Below are 22,313 nucleotides of genomic sequence, written 5' to 3' on the forward strand. Positions count from 1 at the left end.
CTTTGATTTTCCCTTAACATGTGGATTATCTTGTATTTAAGCACCTCAGGAATATCCCCTGAAAAATGAGCAACTTGTACTTAATGGCCATTATGAATAGAAATTAAATGAATAGAGGGTTTTCTCAAACTTTTGCAGGTTACTGTATGAAAGCTGTTTATTTCAGCAGAATAAATAAAAATAAGTAAATAAACAACAAATTGTTATTACAGATGTTTGTCAGTGAGTTACCTCTCTACCCAAGGAAGGCCAGTATTTACAGTTACCATCCAATACCTGAGTTTGGCTACTCAATCATTCATTACATTAAACCAGGTGTGCTGCGAAAGGAACTTAGCAAATAACATTTGCACACGACTGTGTTATGTAGGTCACATTAGCAATATGTTAAAGATAAAAAACAACAAATCAATATTAACAGAAACAGACAGAAACATAAATAACAAGACAGAAAACAATATAAACAGAATTGCTTACATGTTTGGAGATGTTTGAACTTCTTGTGTCCACATTGTACCTAAAAGAGAGAATAAATGTCTAAATGGAATAAACTAGCAATAACACTTCAAATACATCAGCTACATGAAGACATGGAGGAGTAATGTCCTCATAAACACACGGGCAAACTTTATTTTAAACCGGATTATAATTAGTCACAGGAAAGGTCTCAGAGAGGCGATTGAAAAGTAATTACAGAGAGAGAAGAAAATGATCCCCATTAGGGTGTGTGTGTGGTGGGAAGTGAGAGTGAAATGAGGAGCAGAGGGTCCACAGATTGCGCTCATTTCTTTTCTTTGAACATGCTCCATTTTCCTCCAGGCCGCAGGCTCCCACAGGGAGCCCTTAGGAGCTGACATGAATGAGACTCTGCAATGATTTTTGTTCGTGTTTGACAAAAAGAATCCTCTGTCTCCTTCCCTCGCTCTCTCTTTCTCTTCTTGCTCACTATCTGCTCTCACATCTTCTGGAGCATCATATTCTACAGTGCTGTTTTATTACTGAGCTCAAACAAACACACACACATACTCACAGACTGAGGGTGCATGATATATGGTGACTGATATATCGCTCGCTGATAAACAGGATAAAATAATTGTTACGGTTATGATATTGGAATTACAGCTGATAATTATCATGACATTTTTTTATAATTTTGCACACATGAAAAGACAGATGTATGGCCACACTCTGATGCTGCAGAGTGAAAGTGTCAGTGAGAGTAAAGTTCATCACAGTTCCCACAGAGTATAACATGTTGTTTGCAGTAAATATTCAGCCAAAGTACAGTGAGGTGGAAATGCACTAAAGACAATAGTACTAATATAATTAGTCATTTGGAAGCAAATCATTTCGGTGATCTAGCCTGAAGAACATGGTCCATGGACTTTGGGGACACCTGGGCTGTGGCCCAACCTATTTGTGTTTTAACCAACTAGTCCGTCATTGTTCAAATTCATATTTTTATTGCACATGCACCAATAAGCCAAAACATCATGACCACTCACAAAAAAGTTTGATTACCTTGTAAAAATGGCACATTTCAAGGTCTGGGATATATTAGATGGTAAGCGAACAGTCGGTTTATGTAGTCAACGTGTTGGATGCAGGAGAAAAGGCCAGGTGTGAAGACAAAATGTATGGCCAGACAACTGGGTCAGAGCAGAAACAGCAAGGCCTGTGAGGTGCCCCTGGTCAGCAGTCAGTAGTACCTACAGACAGTGTTCCGAGGAGGGACAAACCACGAAACGGCGACAGTGCTAGGTGCCCAGGGCTCATCTAAGGGCAATGAAGACTATACCACCTGGTCAGAACTGATAGGAGGGCTACTGTGACACATGTCACAGAAAATTTTAATGACGGTTATGAGGGGAAAGTGTCACAACACACACTCATGGGCACCCCTGCTGCATGTGGGGTGCCCATGAGTGCCCACGCTAACCCACCATCCAAAGCAACTGGCTTGCAAATGTCAGAATTGGACCTAGGGGTAATGGAAGAAAGCCCTGTCCTCTTGTTCTCATCACATTGATGGCCGGGTACGTGAGAGTGGTTCACCTGGGGAAGTAATGGCACTGGGATGCACTGTGGGAAGAGGATGATGCTCTGGACAATGTTCTGCTGGGTCTGTGCCAACTACCTAAACATTGGTGCAGACCAGGTACACTCTTTCAGGGCAAGGGTATTCCCCAAAGGAATCCATGCTTCGGTAGCACACGGGGGACCAACAGCATATCAGGATGGTGGTTACAGTGTTCTGGCTCAACAGTGTACATTCTTGGTTGTCCTTACAGTGCTATAAAAACAAAGACTCTTAATGTAACTTAGAGGCATATTGGGTCTTTGTGTGTAACATTCAATGCAATAGAAATCTGAAGTTGTATCATACTGCTGTAGTTGGGGTCAAGCCCATATTAGGAACTATTAGGAAGGCTTAAGATGATTTTCTCTATGGGAAAAATTGCTGTTTTAGAAAGTGCAAGGTTGTTTGTAGCATGTATGTAGCCTTATTCTATTCTTTTGACTGCTAAACGACCATTTAATGGATTCAGTGACATGTAGGAAGAAAATGTCAGCTTGAGAATATATTTTTGTTTACCACAGGGCACAATAACGAATGGCATTTAAAAAAAAGACTCACAACTTCAGAGCTCTACAGAAATTAATTTTACTTGACCTCAGCTTTTTTATGATTGCTTGGTTTAATTCTGTACTTGAATTGAAACAGTCAGGACACTCTCTGAAAGCTTGGACAAACTACCAACTATCATATGATTCTGGGAGTGACTACAAACACGGTGTCGTCTTGATCGTGATGAAGACTACAGACAGTAACAGCTTTGAAACAAAAGAATGAAATGCCAATAAAGAATAACTGATTTCTTCAAATCAAAGCAAATCAAAGAGGGAACTGTGGCATGCAGCACTCAGGGACCCATCATGGCTGACATCCAAGCTATTGACTTAGATGAGTGTGAGGAAACTGGGGGCAGGGCATTGATGCCTGGCTCCACCCATCAAAAATACAGTCCAGAGTAAAGGATATGAGGCAGCTAACGTTAGCAGCTGGCATCAAATTTCAACTTGACTTACACTCAAAGCAAAAAAGAAAACTTGGTCTTACCCTCAACAAGATTTTGATTATCTTCCTGGTGCATCCCCAGCACAGACACACTCACACAGTCCAAACCCTATAGTTTTCTTCTAGTTAAATATTGCTCTTCCTGGTATGAAGCATTGTTTTTACCAGGATGGATATATATTTGAATTCATCCTCACTCTCTGTGTGTCTCTCTGGTCAGGCCAGAACTGGCCGGACAGATGGACATGTGAAAGCTCCGCTCATGTGATAAGCAGCATGTGACAGGCCCGGACCCCAAAGGGGTGCATGATGGACGGGCTGGAGGCGCAGCAGCTCACCGGGACAGCGCTCAGGAGCTAAGGGGATAGTGCTCGGGACAGGGCGGGAATGCTCAATGTGGATGCAGTGATTCACCTGTTCACTCAGCGTAGTGAGGAGAAAGCAAGAATGTTCAAAAAGTCACCAAAGTCAACGGCTCCACTTTTTCCATCAGCTTCCAGGCTAAATATCTCTAAAGTGCCGTCACTGCAATCCACCTCATCTAAAGTGCATTTTGTCTTCGTCTTTTTATCTTCTTCTCATCCTTTCTACTGTTTCTCCACCTTCTCTTTTATCTCCAACTAAACTTTTTCATTCTCATGTTTTGGTCACTCTCTTTTGCTCTTTCTTTTTCCCTCACTCTCTCGTTCTCCCTCTCACTCTTTATTCTCTTCCTTTGCTCTCACTCTCACCACTCTTACTCTCTCCTTTTTCTTTCAATCTTTCTCTCTCTCTCTCTCTCTCACACACACACACACATGCGCACTCTCTTCCCTCACTCTAGCTCTCTCTCTCTCTCTCTCTCTCTCTCTCTCTCTCTCTCTCTCTCTTGCTCACATTTGCAGCGAATGAGAGCTCTTCTGGTTTGTGCCTGAATCAAAATGAAATTATGGCACAGTGCGAGGCCCCACGAGCGCTGCTGAAATGAGATTTAGCACATGAGGATGATAAACTCACTCAAAAATGTAATGGTGCTCATTTACATACAGCAATGACAATATGTAGCAGAGGTAGTCCCTGTAATTCAGACAAAAAAAAAGCTTCCATTAAAAAACGTCCTGTTACACACACCCAGCAAAACACTCGGGCAAATAATGATTTTAAACAAGGCACAGTGAGCGAGTAACAGCGTTTTTCTGTTCCAATTTTAAGAGGTGCTACAGCGGAATGAGAAATTAAATTACTTTTGTAGCTGTGTTTGCTTATGGCGAGCACGAGGCCCTGTGTCCAGTTCTCTTTCCTAATCACGACAATAAGAACACAGTTTCCCTTTCAGCATGGAGTCACGGCTTCATATCTCCTGCAGATGCGACTGACTCACTCATATCTGCCCAGTTACAGCTGTGCTGTCAGATAGATAGAGCTTCAGTTCAGCATGATTGGAGCACTGAAATATCGCTTTGATATGACCTTTGAAAGGAAGAAGGCAGAATAACTTCCAGTTAAGAGAGAGACGGATCGATTCCGGGACGAAACTCTGAGTCTGAATGGTGCACAATGTAAAGTTCAAAATATCTGTAAGATACTAACTATTTAAAATGAGGAAAACTCTAACAGACGTGCGTTTGTGAATTATCCCATGGATACTAATGCCATGCCAGTCAAATACCTTTTCATTTGACTACAATGATCTACTATTCACAGACTGATACAGAATGTATTTATAAAAAGGCTTTCATTTCATTTAAAAAAAATATTTTTGGTGGATCATGTAAACATTATTAAAGTTTCAAAATGTACTGTTCACTTTCCTGGAATTCATTATTGTTGGGTCACAACCTTCTCAATCTACAACATTCAATTACAGCAGACACTGAAGTGATAAGGAGTGTTGTTACTGCAGACAGTCTACAACACAGGGATTAGTAGCAGATGAGACAGCAAAGAATAATTAAACTTTCTGCTGTTCCAGGCTGCCAGGATGCAAATGTAGCAATACAGCCTTCCAAAGTCATCCAAAAGAAGTGAATGATGTTCAGTTTTTCTGATTTACTGCAAGATATCATTTTGAACTTAACAGTTTGTTCTAAATATTTTAGCCAAGACATTCATTATTTGTAATTTGTGAATTAGTCAATCAATCAGAACAGTGATCATTTACATATGTGAGACTTAAAAGGAACAGTGACAAAACCAGCCAGTTTAATTCTAAAGTATAAAGAGATATAAATGATTTTTGGTACAAAAAAATACATGAACTTTTAAGAAATAAAATACTTGCAAAATATAGAATATGGACCCCTTAAGGAAAAACATGTTGTGTAGCATATATATCGCTGCTGTCAGAACAAAACCTTGTATCTCCATGTTTGTCATTTTGTACTTTTTTACAGAATTTGAAAATACCAGCTGACCTTTACAATATGCCAAAATTTCATGATGAACGGAACAACAGAAATGCTCTAAAAGAGCACTGAAAATATGTAGCTCCATTAACTTCCATTCAAAATTTAGAATGTTTATTCCTTCTGTAAAGTTAACATTTTGGAGATACAAGGTTTTAGTCCGACAGCAGCAGGTTCTGACCAAGCTACCAAAAACCAGCCAGGGAGGGCATTATGAGGGATGTGAAAGTCAAGCTCTCCCTCATGGTACAGAGATATCCTCCTCTGCAAGTATAATATCAAATGTCCCATTAGATCTTTAATCATAGAACAGCAGCTATTCCTAATACATCATATATTAGACTTTAATACAACAGGAATAAAGCAGCAGCACTTCAGACAGTTAAGAAGAACCCAGCCATGAAGATTCTTCATCACACTGCCACACCATTAAAACTCAAGAGTTTCATCACAGGCTGAATTCCTCTATTCTGTTCGCTTCATTTGAATCCATTTTATGCACATTTTTTATATTTACCATGTATGCGCCGTAGGAGTGCGAGCTAATCTACTCAAATCTCAGCATGCAAGACTTGAATTTGAATAGCAATCAGATCAGTGGTAAAGCCATACCTGTAAGGTCTCTGTTCATGCTTATAGAAAAAGAGGGGAGTGCTAAGAATAACATCAGCAAAGGCGATGTAATAACCTTCACTTATCAGTTCTGATAGGGAGCAGCATGATGAAAACTCAGAAGATCTATATATGCATGGAAAACATGGAATTTTGAATTTACATTATTCAAATGTTTCAGCTGGTTGGATGAGTCGGACATGAATATAATACATGTCAACACGACTGCTGTCTTTCAGTTTACTTCTTTTGATGTGACACAAGGCCTGGGCCAGTAACTCTCTGCAAGCCTAGTCTGGTAACCGTTTTTTTGTTATTTCCACAAGGTGTTTGCACACATAATGATAATAATAATAATAATAATAATAATAACAACAACATTAGCAACACATGTTATTTCTGTAATTTTATGTCAGACCCATGGCTGTTTTGTCTGAGGCTGTGATGTATGTGGCCACTCAGCCTGCTGTTCTTTTGTCCAAGGTTGGTTCCTCTGAAGTTCTACTGTGTGAAAGCTGAGATATCACAGTGGTTTTCTAAGACCTGAAGCCCTTTTGTAGTGATGCACCAAAACAAAAATTCCTGGCCGAAACCCAAACTGAAATTCAAGACACACCTGGCCAAAAACTGAAACTGAGCTTTTGAAGAAATATACTAAACATAAAAACTACAATGCAGTGAAGAAAATACACTTTTATTATTAATAAAATCTGCATTCAATAAGACAAAACTGAGCTGACAATAAATAAAAGCATTTTACCTAAAATTATCTTACTAAAATGATTACTGTATATATGCTACCGTAGGTGTCGTGAAATCCAACAACCTTGACCACAGAAAATGGTTGATCATCCTAGACATTACATTCCTTCATTTTTTACTGTTACTTTGGACTTTCATTTTTCATTTTTTTCATCATTTCAAAACCTGCAGCTACAGATTTTGTTGGTGTGCTCTGACTTTCTTTCTTTGCTTCTGTTGTTTTGTTGGATTCTACGTATCTAGTGGGACTTTGTGTTTTCTAGTGTTATCAAACTTGTACTGGAGAAGTTCTTGGTCATTATACCTCCTCTTTATACTTGAGATAAACAAAGATTATAAATTATAAATGTGTCTTTTGCGTGTAACTGACACTGTGGTTTGAGGATGCCCAAACATTTGCATTGTAATGTGTATCTTTTCATTCAGGCATGATATCTACCTGGCACCACAGCACACAGTACACCCCCACCCCCCACCCCCAGTGCAGTTCCACCTGTTCAGCTCAACAGCTACAGCTCTAACACAGTCTCATCTATGTTAGGTACAATAAATGTGGTAATGTAGCGCCAAAACACCCAACATGTTTAAAAGTTCAGTTCTGCTCACCTGTAAAAATACTAATGTCTTGTTATGGGTTGCATAAAATAAATGAGACAACTTTTTACTGTCACTGGAAGCTGTTACCATGGTAATTCGGTTAGCCATCAGAGGGCACTGGCCTATGTAACACATTTTAATTATGTGCAACCGCATTTGAATCATGTAAATTCAAAACAACATTTCTTCATCGTGTCAAGGCTGATACTAAAACTGATATTTTGGCTTAATATTTAAGCATAAATCTCAACAATAACAAATGAAATGAAAATAACAAGCTCTCCCCTATGAAAGACCTCATGCCTAACTACTGGTAAAATAATTTGTGCACAGAAATATCAGCTAATTCATGCATTATCATATCAGCGCTGAGCATCTCTGAACCTGATGTGGCTATTTTTAAGCAATTATCTGCCAGTGACACTGTACAGATAATATCATGCTTTCTCCATTTCCACATATGCAGCCCCTCCTCCAACATCACAGGAACATACTTCTAAGAAACATTACCTATGCCTTCTGGCTTTTAGGATACCAACTGCGTGTGTATGGGTAGGGAGTACTGAGGATCATATGCAGGTAAAGCGACAGACATTCTACTGTCCCACCTCACCGCATGGAAGTTATCACCAGCTTATTAATATAGTGCAGCTGCTGATCAATCATGACTCAGAGTGAAGACCGAAGGGTAGGAACTCCTATAATTGATGATGCTCATTCCAGGGTCTATCAATAAATGACCTTTTTTATTCAATGACTTATTGATTAGACGGTCTTGCCTGGGTAAGAAGTATGCAATGATAATTACATGTGTCTCCACTCTTGCCTTGGTGCACCAATACAAGAGATGGAGGTCAACTGAACACATCCTCATGCATTTAAAACAAGCACAGACCAATAAGTCAAAAGAAGAAATCATAAGTCATAGAAACTTAGTAACAAAACTATAAAAACCTCTTCATGAAAGAAAGTAAAAGCCAGCAAATGATAGAGATGCAGCGAGCATTTCTTTGTGCTCTATGGGTGCTGAGTATCAATAATTCAGCCCCTTAATGATTTTCAGTGGGGATTAGCTTAGCATCAACACTACGCTATGGGGGCTCTCCAAATACTATGACTCAACAGTCACCGCCAGCCAAGACATGACTCAAATTCACCATCTCCTACGCTAATGTAGCTTTTAACTGCACTGCAGCATCACTGGCTCTAATTAAATAGCAGCTAAACATGTCCCATGAAGGATATAAAGCATATGGTATTTAATGAAACAGCCTGAATGGGCTCTGAAGTAATAGACAAACGCATACAAAGGATATGAATGATGACTGAACAATAGACAAAGCTTGTTTTCTTTTTAAACGGACAGAACAGTACATACTGTAACGATGGCACATGACTAAGATGTTCAGGGGCTCCACTGGTTCCTTTTAAAGTTCGTTCTCTCTCAAACGCACACAGTAGACCCCCTGCCCACATGGTTAAAGAGACAGATGATGCCATGCTCCATCTGTTTATTGACATCCAGATGGCTGGGGACCTGAGCTCCCCACTGACCGCACCTCAAGGCCAGGTACGTGGGCGTTCTTTCAAACAAACACGGCGCATGCATCAAATCCGCGCCTCGAGAATAAAGCAGTGCCGTATTTAAATAGAAACACGGAGAGTGCATCTGCGAAGTTTATCTCTGATTGTATTACACCGACGCTAGTTCTCCAAAAAGAGTCTTTTGTCTGATCCGCGCTGTGTGACATTAGGGAAGCAAAAGGGAAAAAAAGCTTCAAAAATACCAAATCAATAACGGCTTTGGCAGACTTGTGAAGACAGCTGCAAAAAATGACAGCTTTACCCTTCTGCAGACATAACTCTAACCCTTCCTTACATTGTTTTTTTTTCTCTCACAGCCTGCAAACACTACCTTGTGCTCGAATGGAAGAGAGCTGTGTCAGAGTTGCTATCGATTATGGTGTGTGAAAAATAAAGAATGAGAAAGAAATAGACTGAAGCGAAGGTGGGGGGGAAATAGAAATAGGATTTGAGATAGAGAGGAGCGAGAAACTAAGGGGACTGCACGCAGCTTGGAGAGAGAGACAGAGAGAGAGAGCACTAATGGAGTGGACAAATATAGAACAAATAGGAAATGTACCCAGGCCTATAAATATAAATATACCTAACAAGTAACAGAGAGGTGGAAAGAGAGAGGGGGTAATGTAAGGAGACACAACAGAAGCATGGGGAAAGGATGACAGAGGAGGAGGACGTGAGGTTGAGAAGAACAGACAGATGCTGTTTGTCTGAGAGCGGATAGGGGCGGCTGTCGGGTTCTGATCTATGTGAATGATCTGAGCAAGAGTTTGCTCCAAGTTCCACCTGATCTACCATGAGCGCTTCTCCAAACCCCCACAGAGGACATCGATCACCTCCCCAGGGTGCATGGAGAGAGAGAGGGAGGAAGCGTCTGTGCGTTTCACTTGAAAAGAACCTTTTGAAATAATGTGTAGGCTCAAAAACTGACCAAAATAACCCACCAACTCATACTGTAAATGACCATTTCTGCTTCTTTGTGCATTTTTAGCTGTAATTATTAGAGATGCGCTGGACAACTCAAAGTTTCTTACAGCTAAACTCTTTACTGCCAAGTTAGATCTGTGTAAGCCTGTTGTTTTTTAATCCAAAGTTCACACTGTGTGGGCTAAACGAACACATGAAAGACAGCAGAACATTTCCAGTATTTTCTATCAACCAGAGTTGCAATAAAAATAACATTACTTGCTCCTTAATGAGCCAAGCTGGCATTTTTAATTTGTAAATGAAAAATTGGTCAATTATTTAAACAACATGAATCAAATAAAGTGCTACACTGAGGCAACTGGCTGTTTGACTCGACGAGTTACGCAAACAGTACTATGCAAAAGTTCATTTCCAGTTAAAACAGCCATTAAGTACAAGTTATTAATTTTGAGGAGATTACATAGAAGATAATCAACTTGCATAAGGAAAAGAAAAGTCAAAGGAAAATAAGTGAAAAAACATGACTTTCCATTATTACAAGATATAAAGAAGATGGGGCTTCTAACAACCATACAAGACCTGGCAGGCTACCAAAACTGACACTATCAGATAAACAGCACCTAAAGCTTCACTCCTGCTTCAGATCTGAAAAATTCACATCGTTCCACTGTGAAAGTGTAATTTTCTGTAATGTTTTCTTATTCTTTTCTGACAAACAATAAATGTAAAATAAATACCTTGTACTTAATGGTGGTTTTGACTGGAAATTAAATAAATAAAGAGTGGTCACTGACTTTTGCACAGTACTGTAAATATGCTGACATTTTGGTACACGTGTACCACACCTTATTTTCACATTATTTACGTTTGAAATTTCAACACAGATGGTACAAAATAAAAAGAATAAACTAGAAGATTACTTACTTTTGCCAATAACTGTGTTTATGTAATAATGTGGGACATATGTATATGTATGTGAATATATATATGTATATATATTTGAATAAACTAAATTCAGAAACATCACTTTAGTTTGTGTGTGTATATAAAAAGCACAGAAATAAAGAAGTACCTGAAAACATTCAAACTTCTGAAACAGATCAAAACATGAACTCACACATCAAACCGAAGATTCTGCTTCTCCTCAAAGAAGAAATCCAGAACGAACTTCCGCACAAAGTCCGGATTCAGCGTGTTTTCAATCACCTCTGTTCTGCCAAACTAGAGAAGATGAAGACAAATCAGAGAGAATCAGAAAAAGAAAGATCAGATTTTGTTGTATCATTTCATATCTATAATTCACAAATCTTAGCTACAGTACATTGTGACTCTACTCTGATTCTTCTGCAGTAAATTATTTCACCACAGAGTTACTGAAACTTTTCAGTCTGTCTCTTACTTCATCACCATGCTAACTGTGAGCACAGATCTCCTATTTTCATCAGCCAATGGGCTGCCTGCTGTTTATGAGGCAGTGATGAGCTATCGATCGCCAGCTATACCTGAGAACACCTAAACCCCCTACAGCTTCAGAGCCCACCTATCAATCACATTGTCCTACAGGCTTAAACTGCAGATTACACATCCAACTTTTCTCTTCACAATATCTGCTATATCCTTTAGTCCCATCAGTTTCTCTGAGGTTTACATTTAAATCATGGAGACTGTAGAATCTGAGAGAGTTTCAGAGTAAGTTACTGTATGCTATTAGCAACTGTAGTGCAATATCGTGGACCATCTGGTCTATGAAGCTTGCTGGAATAGGTAACGGTATCCAGCAGCAAGCGAATAGTATGATTATACTGGATCAGAGGTAGCTTTGATGTACCACGATAAGGTGAAACTGCTTTGAACAATACACATGGATTTTAGTTATTTATTTAATGTCTACATTTTTCATTTAACGTCTTTGTTTTCAGCAGCGCAAATGCCCAAAAGTACCCAGGCGCAGCACATGATATTAGCTATCAAACTGCAGCCTTCTTTTGAGGCTGCCAACTGAAGGTGTCTGCATTTTTTCATCTCATTGCATCTGCTCGAAGGGAATTCACAGAAACAGCTGGAAATCTACAGAGTAATAGAAGACACTGGGATCAAACACCTTTTCCCCAGTATCCCCTTTCTCTTCCCAAATTACTCCTACCAGAAGGGCACTCTCAGGGCCTTCTATGCCATCACAGAGGGCTTAACAATTCCTGGGAACTAAAAAGGATATGTCTATCACTTTTACTTCATTTTTATTTCATAGAATCATTATGTTTGATTTGTATTGTAGTACTTTTATTTCATTGATAAGTTTTGGTTGGAAACAAAAATGGTTGACTACAATGGAAAATACAGGCAATGTACTTACTGTTCAGAATGACAGTGAACCTACAAACTGCAAGTTTTAACATGTACTGCTGATAATAGTAAAATAGGCAAAAATCTGATAAACATAGCCCTACAATGCCCTGCATGTCATAAAACAATGTCTCACATTCCATGAAGTGTATTCATATCCATTTCATGTAATAACTTTCTGTGAGTAGCTTATAGAGGTATAAATACTTAAGACGTCTGGTTCCTATCACCACCATTGTGAACAGCTCTGACTCTGTGAGTAGAATTTTTTTAAAAATCAGTGGAATTCATTTTAAATCAGGATTTTTTTTTCTTCTACGTAGAAAAAGCTAGTTTATTTAAGCTAGCTCCCCCAATGGTTAAGCATACACGAACTGGACTCAAGGCCTTACATGTTAGATTAACTACCACCATGATAAGGAAGTGACAGAGGAATCAACCAATCATGATTTCCTGTTTGTGGGACCAAGTTTGTGAGAAAAAAAAGTCACTTCAGGTCATTTGGAAGACTCAGATACATCACTATATGAATACAAGCAGGTTTTTCAGTTGGTAAATACTGAAAATAAAGGTAGCAGCTCTATGTCAGGGCTCTCCACTGAAAGTCATTGTAAAACTGCAACATACATATCATTGCTATGAAATCAGAACCTCCAAAAATCTCTCAAAAAATTGTAACTTTTCAGGAGAAGGAAAAACATTCTTATAATTGAATGTAATGTAAAAAGTTGAAATGTGATTTTATAAAGTCTTTTGGGCCATTTCTACAGGTCCATTTCATACAATGAAAAGGACAGCTTGCATTTTCAAATGATGTTAAAAAAGGTTTTGTTTTCACAACAACCATTTATGTTAATGTGTGCTACAAGCTTTAAGTAAAAGTGAAATTAGAGCCATCATAAAATGGTTGTGTGCATTACTGGTAACATCACATAACAAACTGCACAGGGGGCACTAGTAGAAAGTTAGCATTGATTATAGCAGTGGTATTTAAATAAATTAAGGCTATTTACAAAGCAAATTAAAATATTTTCATATTAAACACTGTCATGTAATGACACTTCACTGACTCCCAAACATGTTAGTAGGGTCGTACTTTTATTCAGCTTTTTTATTTTCATCCTTTAAGTTGTTCTTGCTTTTATAGTTGCATTTAACAACAGACATCTTACACATTTAAGCTGACTTTGTGATGCTGTGTACTGTTGTTTTACTGTTTTGACATTGTCATGACCCAAACTGAAGGCCTGCAATAGTCATGGTTAACACTGCTCACCATGCAGGCCTATCTATCAACCTCTATAAAAAGTGCTTGGACCCCTAACAAACAGGTACATGCTTGCCTTTTCTGTACCTCCTGTAGGGTACAGGCTGGCAGGCAGAAGCAGGGTCACAGCAGGCTAGCTCTCTGTGCCAGCAGCCACCTCTGGAAAGAAAATGTGATGTTCCATGGGGAGATAAAGGTACCCTCACTGCAATTAGATGTATTTCATTCACTCTAGAGCTCCTATTAATACTTCCATGCTCCTCATTTCATACGTAGAGGACACTTTAGTGTCAGATTCATTAAGCAGACATTGGCAGGTGGCTGTTTGTGTGTGTGAGAGTGTGTGTGACACAGAGACAATGGGGGAAAGCCTGACTCGCAGTTGCATCATTCTCATTTGCTTGCTAACAACATTCTAGAGAGAAAGTAATGAAGTACAGGAACACACCCTGAACTGCACTAGTGAGTGATGGAAAGTAAATCTAAACTATATTCTGTACTTTTGAGAGTAACCTTTCAAATTTAATCTGGTATGATCTGACCTTTTTTAATAAAAAAATGACCTGGGGTGATGTAGATCTAAGTAGTGTATAATCACTTGTGGGGAAGATGGATCTATGTAAAATGTAGTTTAAGAGGAACACATGAATAAAGAGAGACATAAAATTCAAATTTCTCGTTTTGCTAGCAAGCGACACAATTAAAGAGGAACAAAGTAACATACTGAATGGCTGCCTTGCCCAGGAGGAGCCAGAGAGCTAAAGAAAATGCATTCCGAAGGACGGAAAAAAATGCTATTTTATCCTGCCTTTAGAAGTGGCAAAAAAATGAAACCCACACATCATTGCTATTGCAATGTTCTGTGGAACTAGGTTACAGCCACTATGGTAACCCTCAGCACTGGGAGGGTAATGCTGTCAGGTATGTTTGAGCTGGGCTAACAATGGCTCTCGATCCAACCAATGATGGACACGAAGGACTCGTGCGCCTCAGCAAGACACTTCAGCCAGAGATTAGCATCAAAAGCCTTTCATATCCATGCCTAAAAAGTTTTTACAGGGCTCTTGACACATTTTTTGCATACCGAGAGTGTGCTTTCCCAAAGTTTGTACAACCCTCTTGTGTGAAATCACGTTGCTGGGTCTAAAAACGGTAAGGCCAACAGATGATCTGCCCAAAGCCGGAACAGTTGGTGCTTGAGTGGCATTTACAAAGAGGGTTAAATGGAAAAATTGGTCAATTTGGCAGCTCTTACATTTACAATTTGAGGCCTCAGAAAGAGTCTGCCTTGCTAGCTGGTTTGTTCGCTCCTCCACTGCTCCAGAGTGTGTTTGTGTTTATGGGAGAGATATTCACGACTGCAAATACACAAACATTTGCAGGCTATCCCCGTAACTCGCTGACACAGACTCGTATCATGCCCTGAGGGTTTGTGGATTTAGAGAAGACAGGGGGGCTGAAACATATGGGACAGTCCAGGCTGTGCTCCATTCTGGCAAGCACGCGATGTGGGAGAACACTGACAGCTCTCCGATCTGGCAGCCAAAATAAAGACTTTCCCTTTCATTCAGTCCAGTTCCCAAAAAGTAAAAATATGGAAGTGCTGAGTTTTTCATTCTGCTTGAGGTTTCACAAACGTATTACTTCTTAAATCCACATTATTCTGAAGCCGGCAATTAGCTAATCAGACAAATAAGGAGCGTTCAACTGAAAAAATGCTTTGAATTTACTTGATGCACTTTACCTCCTTTGGAAATAACTGTTTTGATGTAATACATTTCAATCATGAGCAATTTATGTACACATACAAATCATGTAAGCCCAGTTTAGGACCTTCTAGTGAGGAAAGTAACATATTTGAGGAATGGAAACCCCTTTTGCAATGCTTGGAATTTTGCGAAAGTAGTGCTATCACCTCACAGGTGAACAGAGCTACAGAGCTGTGTGTGGCCTGTACATTTTTTGTTCATTAAGGTACAATCAATGTAAATATGCCCTCAAAGGTACAACAGTGGTTTTAAGAACTAACTGTGTACCCTAAATATGTTGCTCTTTCATAACCTAATGTTTTAAAACAGAACAATAAAATAAAAAGCCTGGAGACGAGACGGGGTGTACGGAGACAATACAACTTAGAAAATATAATTTCAATGGATTATGGTAAAATTATGTTCCCTGATTAAAGGTACTAAGATGTACCACTGAACATACCACCCCAGTGACAAGAGGGGTACTGCCCCAGGGACAAATTTTGTACCTTTTTCTAAGAGTGTAGGCACTTTTATAAACTAAAAATAAAGTTCTTTGAAGTTGACAGACAGTTATCACCTGGACATCATTTCATATAAGTGTAATTTTCTTGACATTTCAAAAACAAAGTCAAAGTTATGTGAAGATTTTGCGAAGGCTGTCGTTTCTGGCATCTTGCTATTAGCTTCATTAGCTGACATGCGCACACCTTATGTTAGTTGAGTAAATATTAAGGATGTGCATTCTGACTTATTTTGATATTCGATTATCAATAAGAATTCACGAACAGACATTAACCACAAACAAACATGAAAATCAACTTTAGCCGAAAATAATGTAACATACAAACTTGTACGATTTTAGGTGACACTACTAGTGATGCACAAAAATATAGCAAAGCTACACTAGAGAATTTGTAAACTTCAACTTTGTTATTGTGTAATTTAAAAATCAAATGTCCTAACAAGAAGAGGGAAATAACAATAAAAAATATTAAAAAGAGAAACAACAATAAAAGTTATGGCTTGCACATTTGAAAAAGTAACCAAGCAATTGACTACATTAGAGAGCATCCTAAAACATTTTTGTTTTTGGTAAATAATTTTAAGTATTTGAATAAGATTATTCATTTTTATGTAAATAACTTCCACATCTCTGGTACAAATGAAAATTCCAGCACCACTCAGTGTGACTACAAATGTTACAACTTACCCCACAGGCAGGTTAATTGTAACAGACTGAATGGCTCATTAAAAAAAAGCAAAAGGTTTGATCAATGCAAACACAATTAATTCAACACAATTCTATGTTGTTGGAACCAGACTGGCTTTCCGTCCCAAATATGTAAAAAATATGTTTATCAAAATACATATGATTAAAGTAAAACAGGCTTCATCAACTGTGGTAAATTTATTTTTGACCATAAAAAGAAACAACAAATATCAGCACTGTTAACTTTAAATATATTTTATAAATATGACATTAGTTGCCCATCTTTGATGAATCTATGCATAAAGCCTCCAAAGAAACTGAGGAAATTAACTTGTTTGAATGAATATAGAGAAGTATGCACTTCTCAAAAAGCATATGAGCATATTAAACTATATGAGATATATAAGCTACATTTTTCCCTCATGTCAGGCTCTGCTCTTAATCAGACAAATAAGGAGCGTTCAACTGAAAAAATGCTTTGAATTTACTTGATGCACTTTACCTCCTTTGGAAATAACTGTTTTGATGTAATACATTTCAATCATGAGCAATTTATGTACACATACAAATCATGTAAGCCCAGTTTAGGACCTTCTAGTGAGGAAAGTAACATATTTGAGGAATGGAAACCCCTTTTGCAATGCTTGGAATTTTGCGAAAGTAGTGCTATCACCTCACAGGTGAACAGAGCTACAGAGCTGTGTGTGGCCTGTACATTTTTTGTTCATTAAGGTACAATCAATGTAAATATGCCCTCAAAGGTACAACAGTGGTTTTAAGAACTAACTGTGTACCCTAAATATGTTGCTCTTTCATAACCTAATGTTTTAAAACAGAACAATAAAATAAAAAGCCTGGAGACGAGACGGGGTGTACGGAGACAATACAACTTAGAAAATATAATTTCAATGGATTATGGTAAAATTATGTTCCCTGATTAAAGGTACTAAGATGTACCACTGAACATACCACCCCAGTGACAAGAGGGGTACTGCCCCAGGGACAATTTTGTACCTTTTTCTAAGAGTGTAGGCACTTTTATAAACTAAAAATAAAGTTCTTTGAAGTTGACAGACAGTTATCACCTGGACATCATTTCATATAAGTGTAATTTTCTTGACATTTCAAAAACAAAGTCAAAGTTATGTGAAGATTTTGCGAAGGCTGTCGTTTCTGGCATCTTGCTATTAGCTTCATTAGCTGACATGCGCACACCTTATGTTAGTTGAGTAAATATTAAGGATGTGCATTCTGACTTATTTTGATATTCGATTATCAATAAGAATTCACGAACAGACATTAACCACAAACAAACATGAAAATCAACTTTAGCCGAAAATAATGTAACATACAAACTTGTACGATTTTAGGTGACACTACTAGTGATGCACAAAAATATAGCAAAGCTACACTAGAGAATTTGTAAACTTCAACTTTGTTATTGTGTAATTTAAAAATCAAATGTCCTAACAAGAAGAGGGAAATAACAATAAAAAATATTAAAAAGAGAAACAACAATAAAAGTTATGGCTTGCACATTTGAAAAAGTAACCAAGCAATTGACTACATTAGAGAGCATCCTAAAACATTTTGTTTTTGGTAAATAATTTTAAGTATTTGAATAAGATTATTCATTTTTATGTAAATAACTTCCACATCTCTGGTACAAATGAAAATTCCAGCACCACTCAGTGTGACTACAAATGTTACAACTTACCCCACAGGCAGGTTAATTGTAACAGACTGAATGGCTCATTAAAAAAAAGCAAAAAGTTTGATCAATGCAAACACAATTAATTCAACACAATTCTATGTTGTTGGAACCAGACTGGCTTTCCGTCCCAAATATGTAAAAAATATGTTTATCAAAATACATATGATTAAAGTAAAACAGGCTTCATCAACTGTGGTAAATTTATTTTTGACCATAAAAAGAAACAACAAATATCAGCACTGTTAACTTTAAATATATTTTATAAAAATGACATTAGTTGCCCATCTTTGATGAATCTATGCATAAAACCTCCAAAGAAACTGAGGAAATTAACTTTTTTGAATGAATATAGAGAAGTATGCACTTCTCAAAAAGCATATGAGCATATTAAACTATATGAGATATATATGCTACATTTTTCTCTCATGTCAGGCTCTGCTCTGCTCTAACACGATACTTATTTTTGTTTTTATTTTACATTATAAAATACACATTTCTAACACTTACTAACCACAACACTGTGAGTGTGTGAACAGTCGTGCGTGTTAAGAGCTCTTCGATCTATCAGTGTATTGATGACAGTGAGGTGTTGTATACGCTGATGTAGTGACTGAGACTCAGTCAGACTGACTGACACCCTGCAGGTTTCTCCACAGAGAGCCTTTGATAGTCACACAAAGCGCAAATTAAACGCAAGAACCCAATGTGTGTGTGTGCGAGTGTGAGAGATAGAGCGATAACACCGTTAACACGATCTCAGCTATTCTCTCTCCTCTTGTGCGGCTCCAATAAAGACGAGACAACTGTAAAATCAGCATCTTTGATTTCTCAGGCAGCTCATCTCAAACCACTTCCTCTAGGTGTCCATTAGGGGTGCACACTGTGATTCATTTTCTCATAAGAAACTTGACTCCTGAAACCCTATCAAAGGCAGTAGCTGGAAGGACACTCTCACTGTCCGAGACTGTCACTGCATTTCCATTTAAATAAAGGCATCACATCCTATTTCAACCCAGTTATTATTACAAGTCACAGGAACATGGACTGTATTTCAAGCAAAAGTTGGTGGCCGGGAGAGCAGGGCACATACTAACACAGCTTGGTTTGCTAAATAAAGTTATGTGGAGGCTGTAATTTAGTCTGGCTTGCTTTAAGTGTGTTTATATGCTTTAAAATGATGCTTTATTACAGCCACCAAGAGCAAAATAATATAGGTGTGAATTCTTGGCAATGTTCTTACACACAATTCAGTAATTGTGAAACAGTTATTATAAAAAAAAATAATTTTCATATAGAGGTGGGCGATATGGCAAAAAGATTATATCAAGATACTCCACGACATTTTTACGATACCCAATGTGCATCACAATATTTTATTTTTGTGAGATGTATTAGACAAAATAGAACCTGTAGTACTGCATAAAAAATACCATAGAAATGATAATAAATGATAATGAACTACAATGATTTTTATTTAACAAACTATGCTGCATTAAAATCTATTAAACAGGACTAACTATGCTCACTTTGTAATGAAACATATAGTCAATCACTGTTTTATAAGTACTGATAATATCAAAGATATGTTAAAGAACTCATGTTGTGACATAATTAATCATGATAAAGATAAAATATCATCATAGTGCCCAGCTCTACTTTCATGACAGCATGAATCTCAAGAAAATGTGCAGAAGACGTTGCTATGGGAATAGAAGAAAGCAACCAGAAGCATGTTCTGTCTAACTACATAAAACATCAGTGTTACATTTTAGCTTACTTTAGGTCGTGGCCCACGCTTCCCTACACTTTATACTGATAAAACTGAGAATAAAGCAGCAGACTAGTGAACTCCATCCATATAAAACAGTTATTCTATGAAATATAATAGTTGGCCTAAAAAGGAACAAATATTCAGACTCACCTCTCTCCATTCTTTTGTACCTATGCCTTGTGTGTACAACACAACAACTGTGGGAAACGGAGAGAGAGAGAGAGAGAGAGAGAGAGAGAGAGAGAGAACATGAGATTAAAGAGCTCACAAGGCAATGTGAAATGAAATGCCACAGCAAATTAAGTGCAGTCAAATGTCCCGTCAGCAAGATAGATGTGACCTTTTCAAACTCTTTCCGTCGACACAATTAAGGAGAAAAGAGCCAATGTAGTGTCTCACTGATGTGAAATATTTACACACAATCATTAACATGCATTTGTAACACACATGATGACAGAGATCAGTTTAGGACATAATCATAATGAAGACGATGCAAAAGTTATGTAATAAGAACAGTGACATTAATGCTGTACGTGGACAAAGAAAGAAAGTGCACAACATTTCCAGACTTTTATATTGTCTGTAAAGTTTTTCACTCACCAGCTCCTCCACTTTCATTTGTGAATTAGTGTGAATTTATGACTGAAAGGTGTCAGTTGGTTGCATATGAGTATTATAACTCACCATAACTACTGTCTTACAGTTTACCTCTTTTCACCAAAACTGCCAAAACTGTGCAGATGTAATACACCGATCAGGCATAACATTATGACCACTTCCTGTTTCTACGATCATTGTCCATTTTATCAGCTCCACTTACTATATAGGTGCACTTTGTAGTTCTACAATTACAGACTGTAGTCCATCTGTTTCTCTGCATACTTTGTTAGCCCCCTTTTACCCTTCAGTGGTCAGGACCCCCCATGGACCCTCACAGAGCAGGGCCTATTTGGGTGGTGAATCATTCTCAGCACTGCAGTAACACTGACGTGGTGGTGGTGTGTTAGTGTGTTGCGCTGGTCTGAGTAGATCAGACACAGCACTGCTGCTGGAGTTTTAAACACCTCAGTGTCACTGCTGGACTGAGAATAGTCCACCAACCAAAAATAACCAGCCAACAGAGTCCTGTGGGAACGTCCTGTGACCACTGATGAAGGATTAGAGGATGACCAACACAAACTGTGCAGCAGCAGATGAGCTATCATCTCTGACTTGACATCTACAAGGTGGACTGACAAGGTGGGAATGTCTAATAGAGTGAGCAGTGAGTGGACACAGTGTTTTAAAAACTCCAGCAGCACTGCTGTGTCTGATCCACTCGTACCAGCACAGCACACACTAACACCCCATCACCATGTCAGTGTTACTGCAGTGCTGAGAATGATCCGCCACCCAAATAGTACCTGCTCTGTGAGGGGCCATGGGCGTCCTGACCACTGAAGAACAGGGTAAAAGGGGGCTAACAAAGTATGCAGAGAAACAGATGGACTACAGTCTGTAATTGTAGATCTACAAAGTGCACCTATATAGCAAGTGGAGCTGATAAAATGGACAATGAGCGTAGAAACAATGAGGTGGTCATAATGTTATGCCTGATTGGTGTTTATTTATTTACACAATCGTATGCAAAAGTCTGCACACCCCTGGTCAGATGACATTTTTTAAGATTCAAGAGCTTTAATGTCATATGCACAAGCAGTTAGTCAATGAAATTCTTAGTTTGTACGGTCTCACTGACACTGCAAAGTTACAAATACAAAAACAAAATAGAAAGATAAATAAAAGATCACGTTAACACATAAAATAAATAAAACTAATATTAAGACTGAGATAAAAATGTACAAATTGTTTACAGATGTTAACAGTTTAATGCTTCAAAGCTAAATATGCTCGTGTATCACAGTTGCACAGTGCAACAATCTATACTGTTCGTGAGTTGGTGTATGTGCAAAGTATATATAGTCTAACAAGACTTTATTCTGCACTGTCAGTGAGTAATGTTGATTTTTTTAAGTGAAAATAAGAGAAAACGCCTCTGCACAATTTAATTCACAATTACTATTTATTTATTGAATTTAACATATTGTAAAAAAAAACAAAAAAAAAACATAAAATGTGCAAAGGTTATGGAATATTTTATATATTTTTGTTATATTTTTTTTCCCAATATGTTAAACTCAGAAAATAAATTGAAAATTGTACACTGAAATTTCCATGAAAATGTCATATTTAAGTTTGTTCCCTATAGAAAAACAACAAAATATCTTTTGACTGGGGGTGTACAAACTTTTGCATATGACTGTGTTCACATGTAT

General features: G+C 38.0%; 1 protein-coding gene across 1 annotated transcript in view; it reads right to left on the reverse strand.

Annotated features, from left to right (window-relative positions):
* LOC118808397 (copine-9) overlaps window positions 1–22,313 on the reverse strand; it is a 141,769-nt gene that overhangs the window by 95,762 nt on the left and 23,694 nt on the right. The window contains exons 3-5 of the mRNA XM_036571036.1: window positions 20,149–20,195; window positions 11,060–11,163; window positions 478–517 (exon numbers count right to left, since the gene is read on the reverse strand). Coding sequence (XP_036426929.1) covers window positions 478–517; window positions 11,060–11,163; window positions 20,149–20,195 — 191 coding nt within the window. The remainder of the gene's footprint in view (window positions 1–477; window positions 518–11,059; window positions 11,164–20,148; window positions 20,196–22,313) is intronic.

Source organism: Colossoma macropomum, unplaced genomic scaffold (assembly GCF_904425465.1).
Source record: "Colossoma macropomum unplaced genomic scaffold, Colossoma_macropomum, whole genome shotgun sequence".
Classification (NCBI taxonomy): Eukaryota; Metazoa; Chordata; class Actinopteri; order Characiformes; family Serrasalmidae; genus Colossoma; species Colossoma macropomum.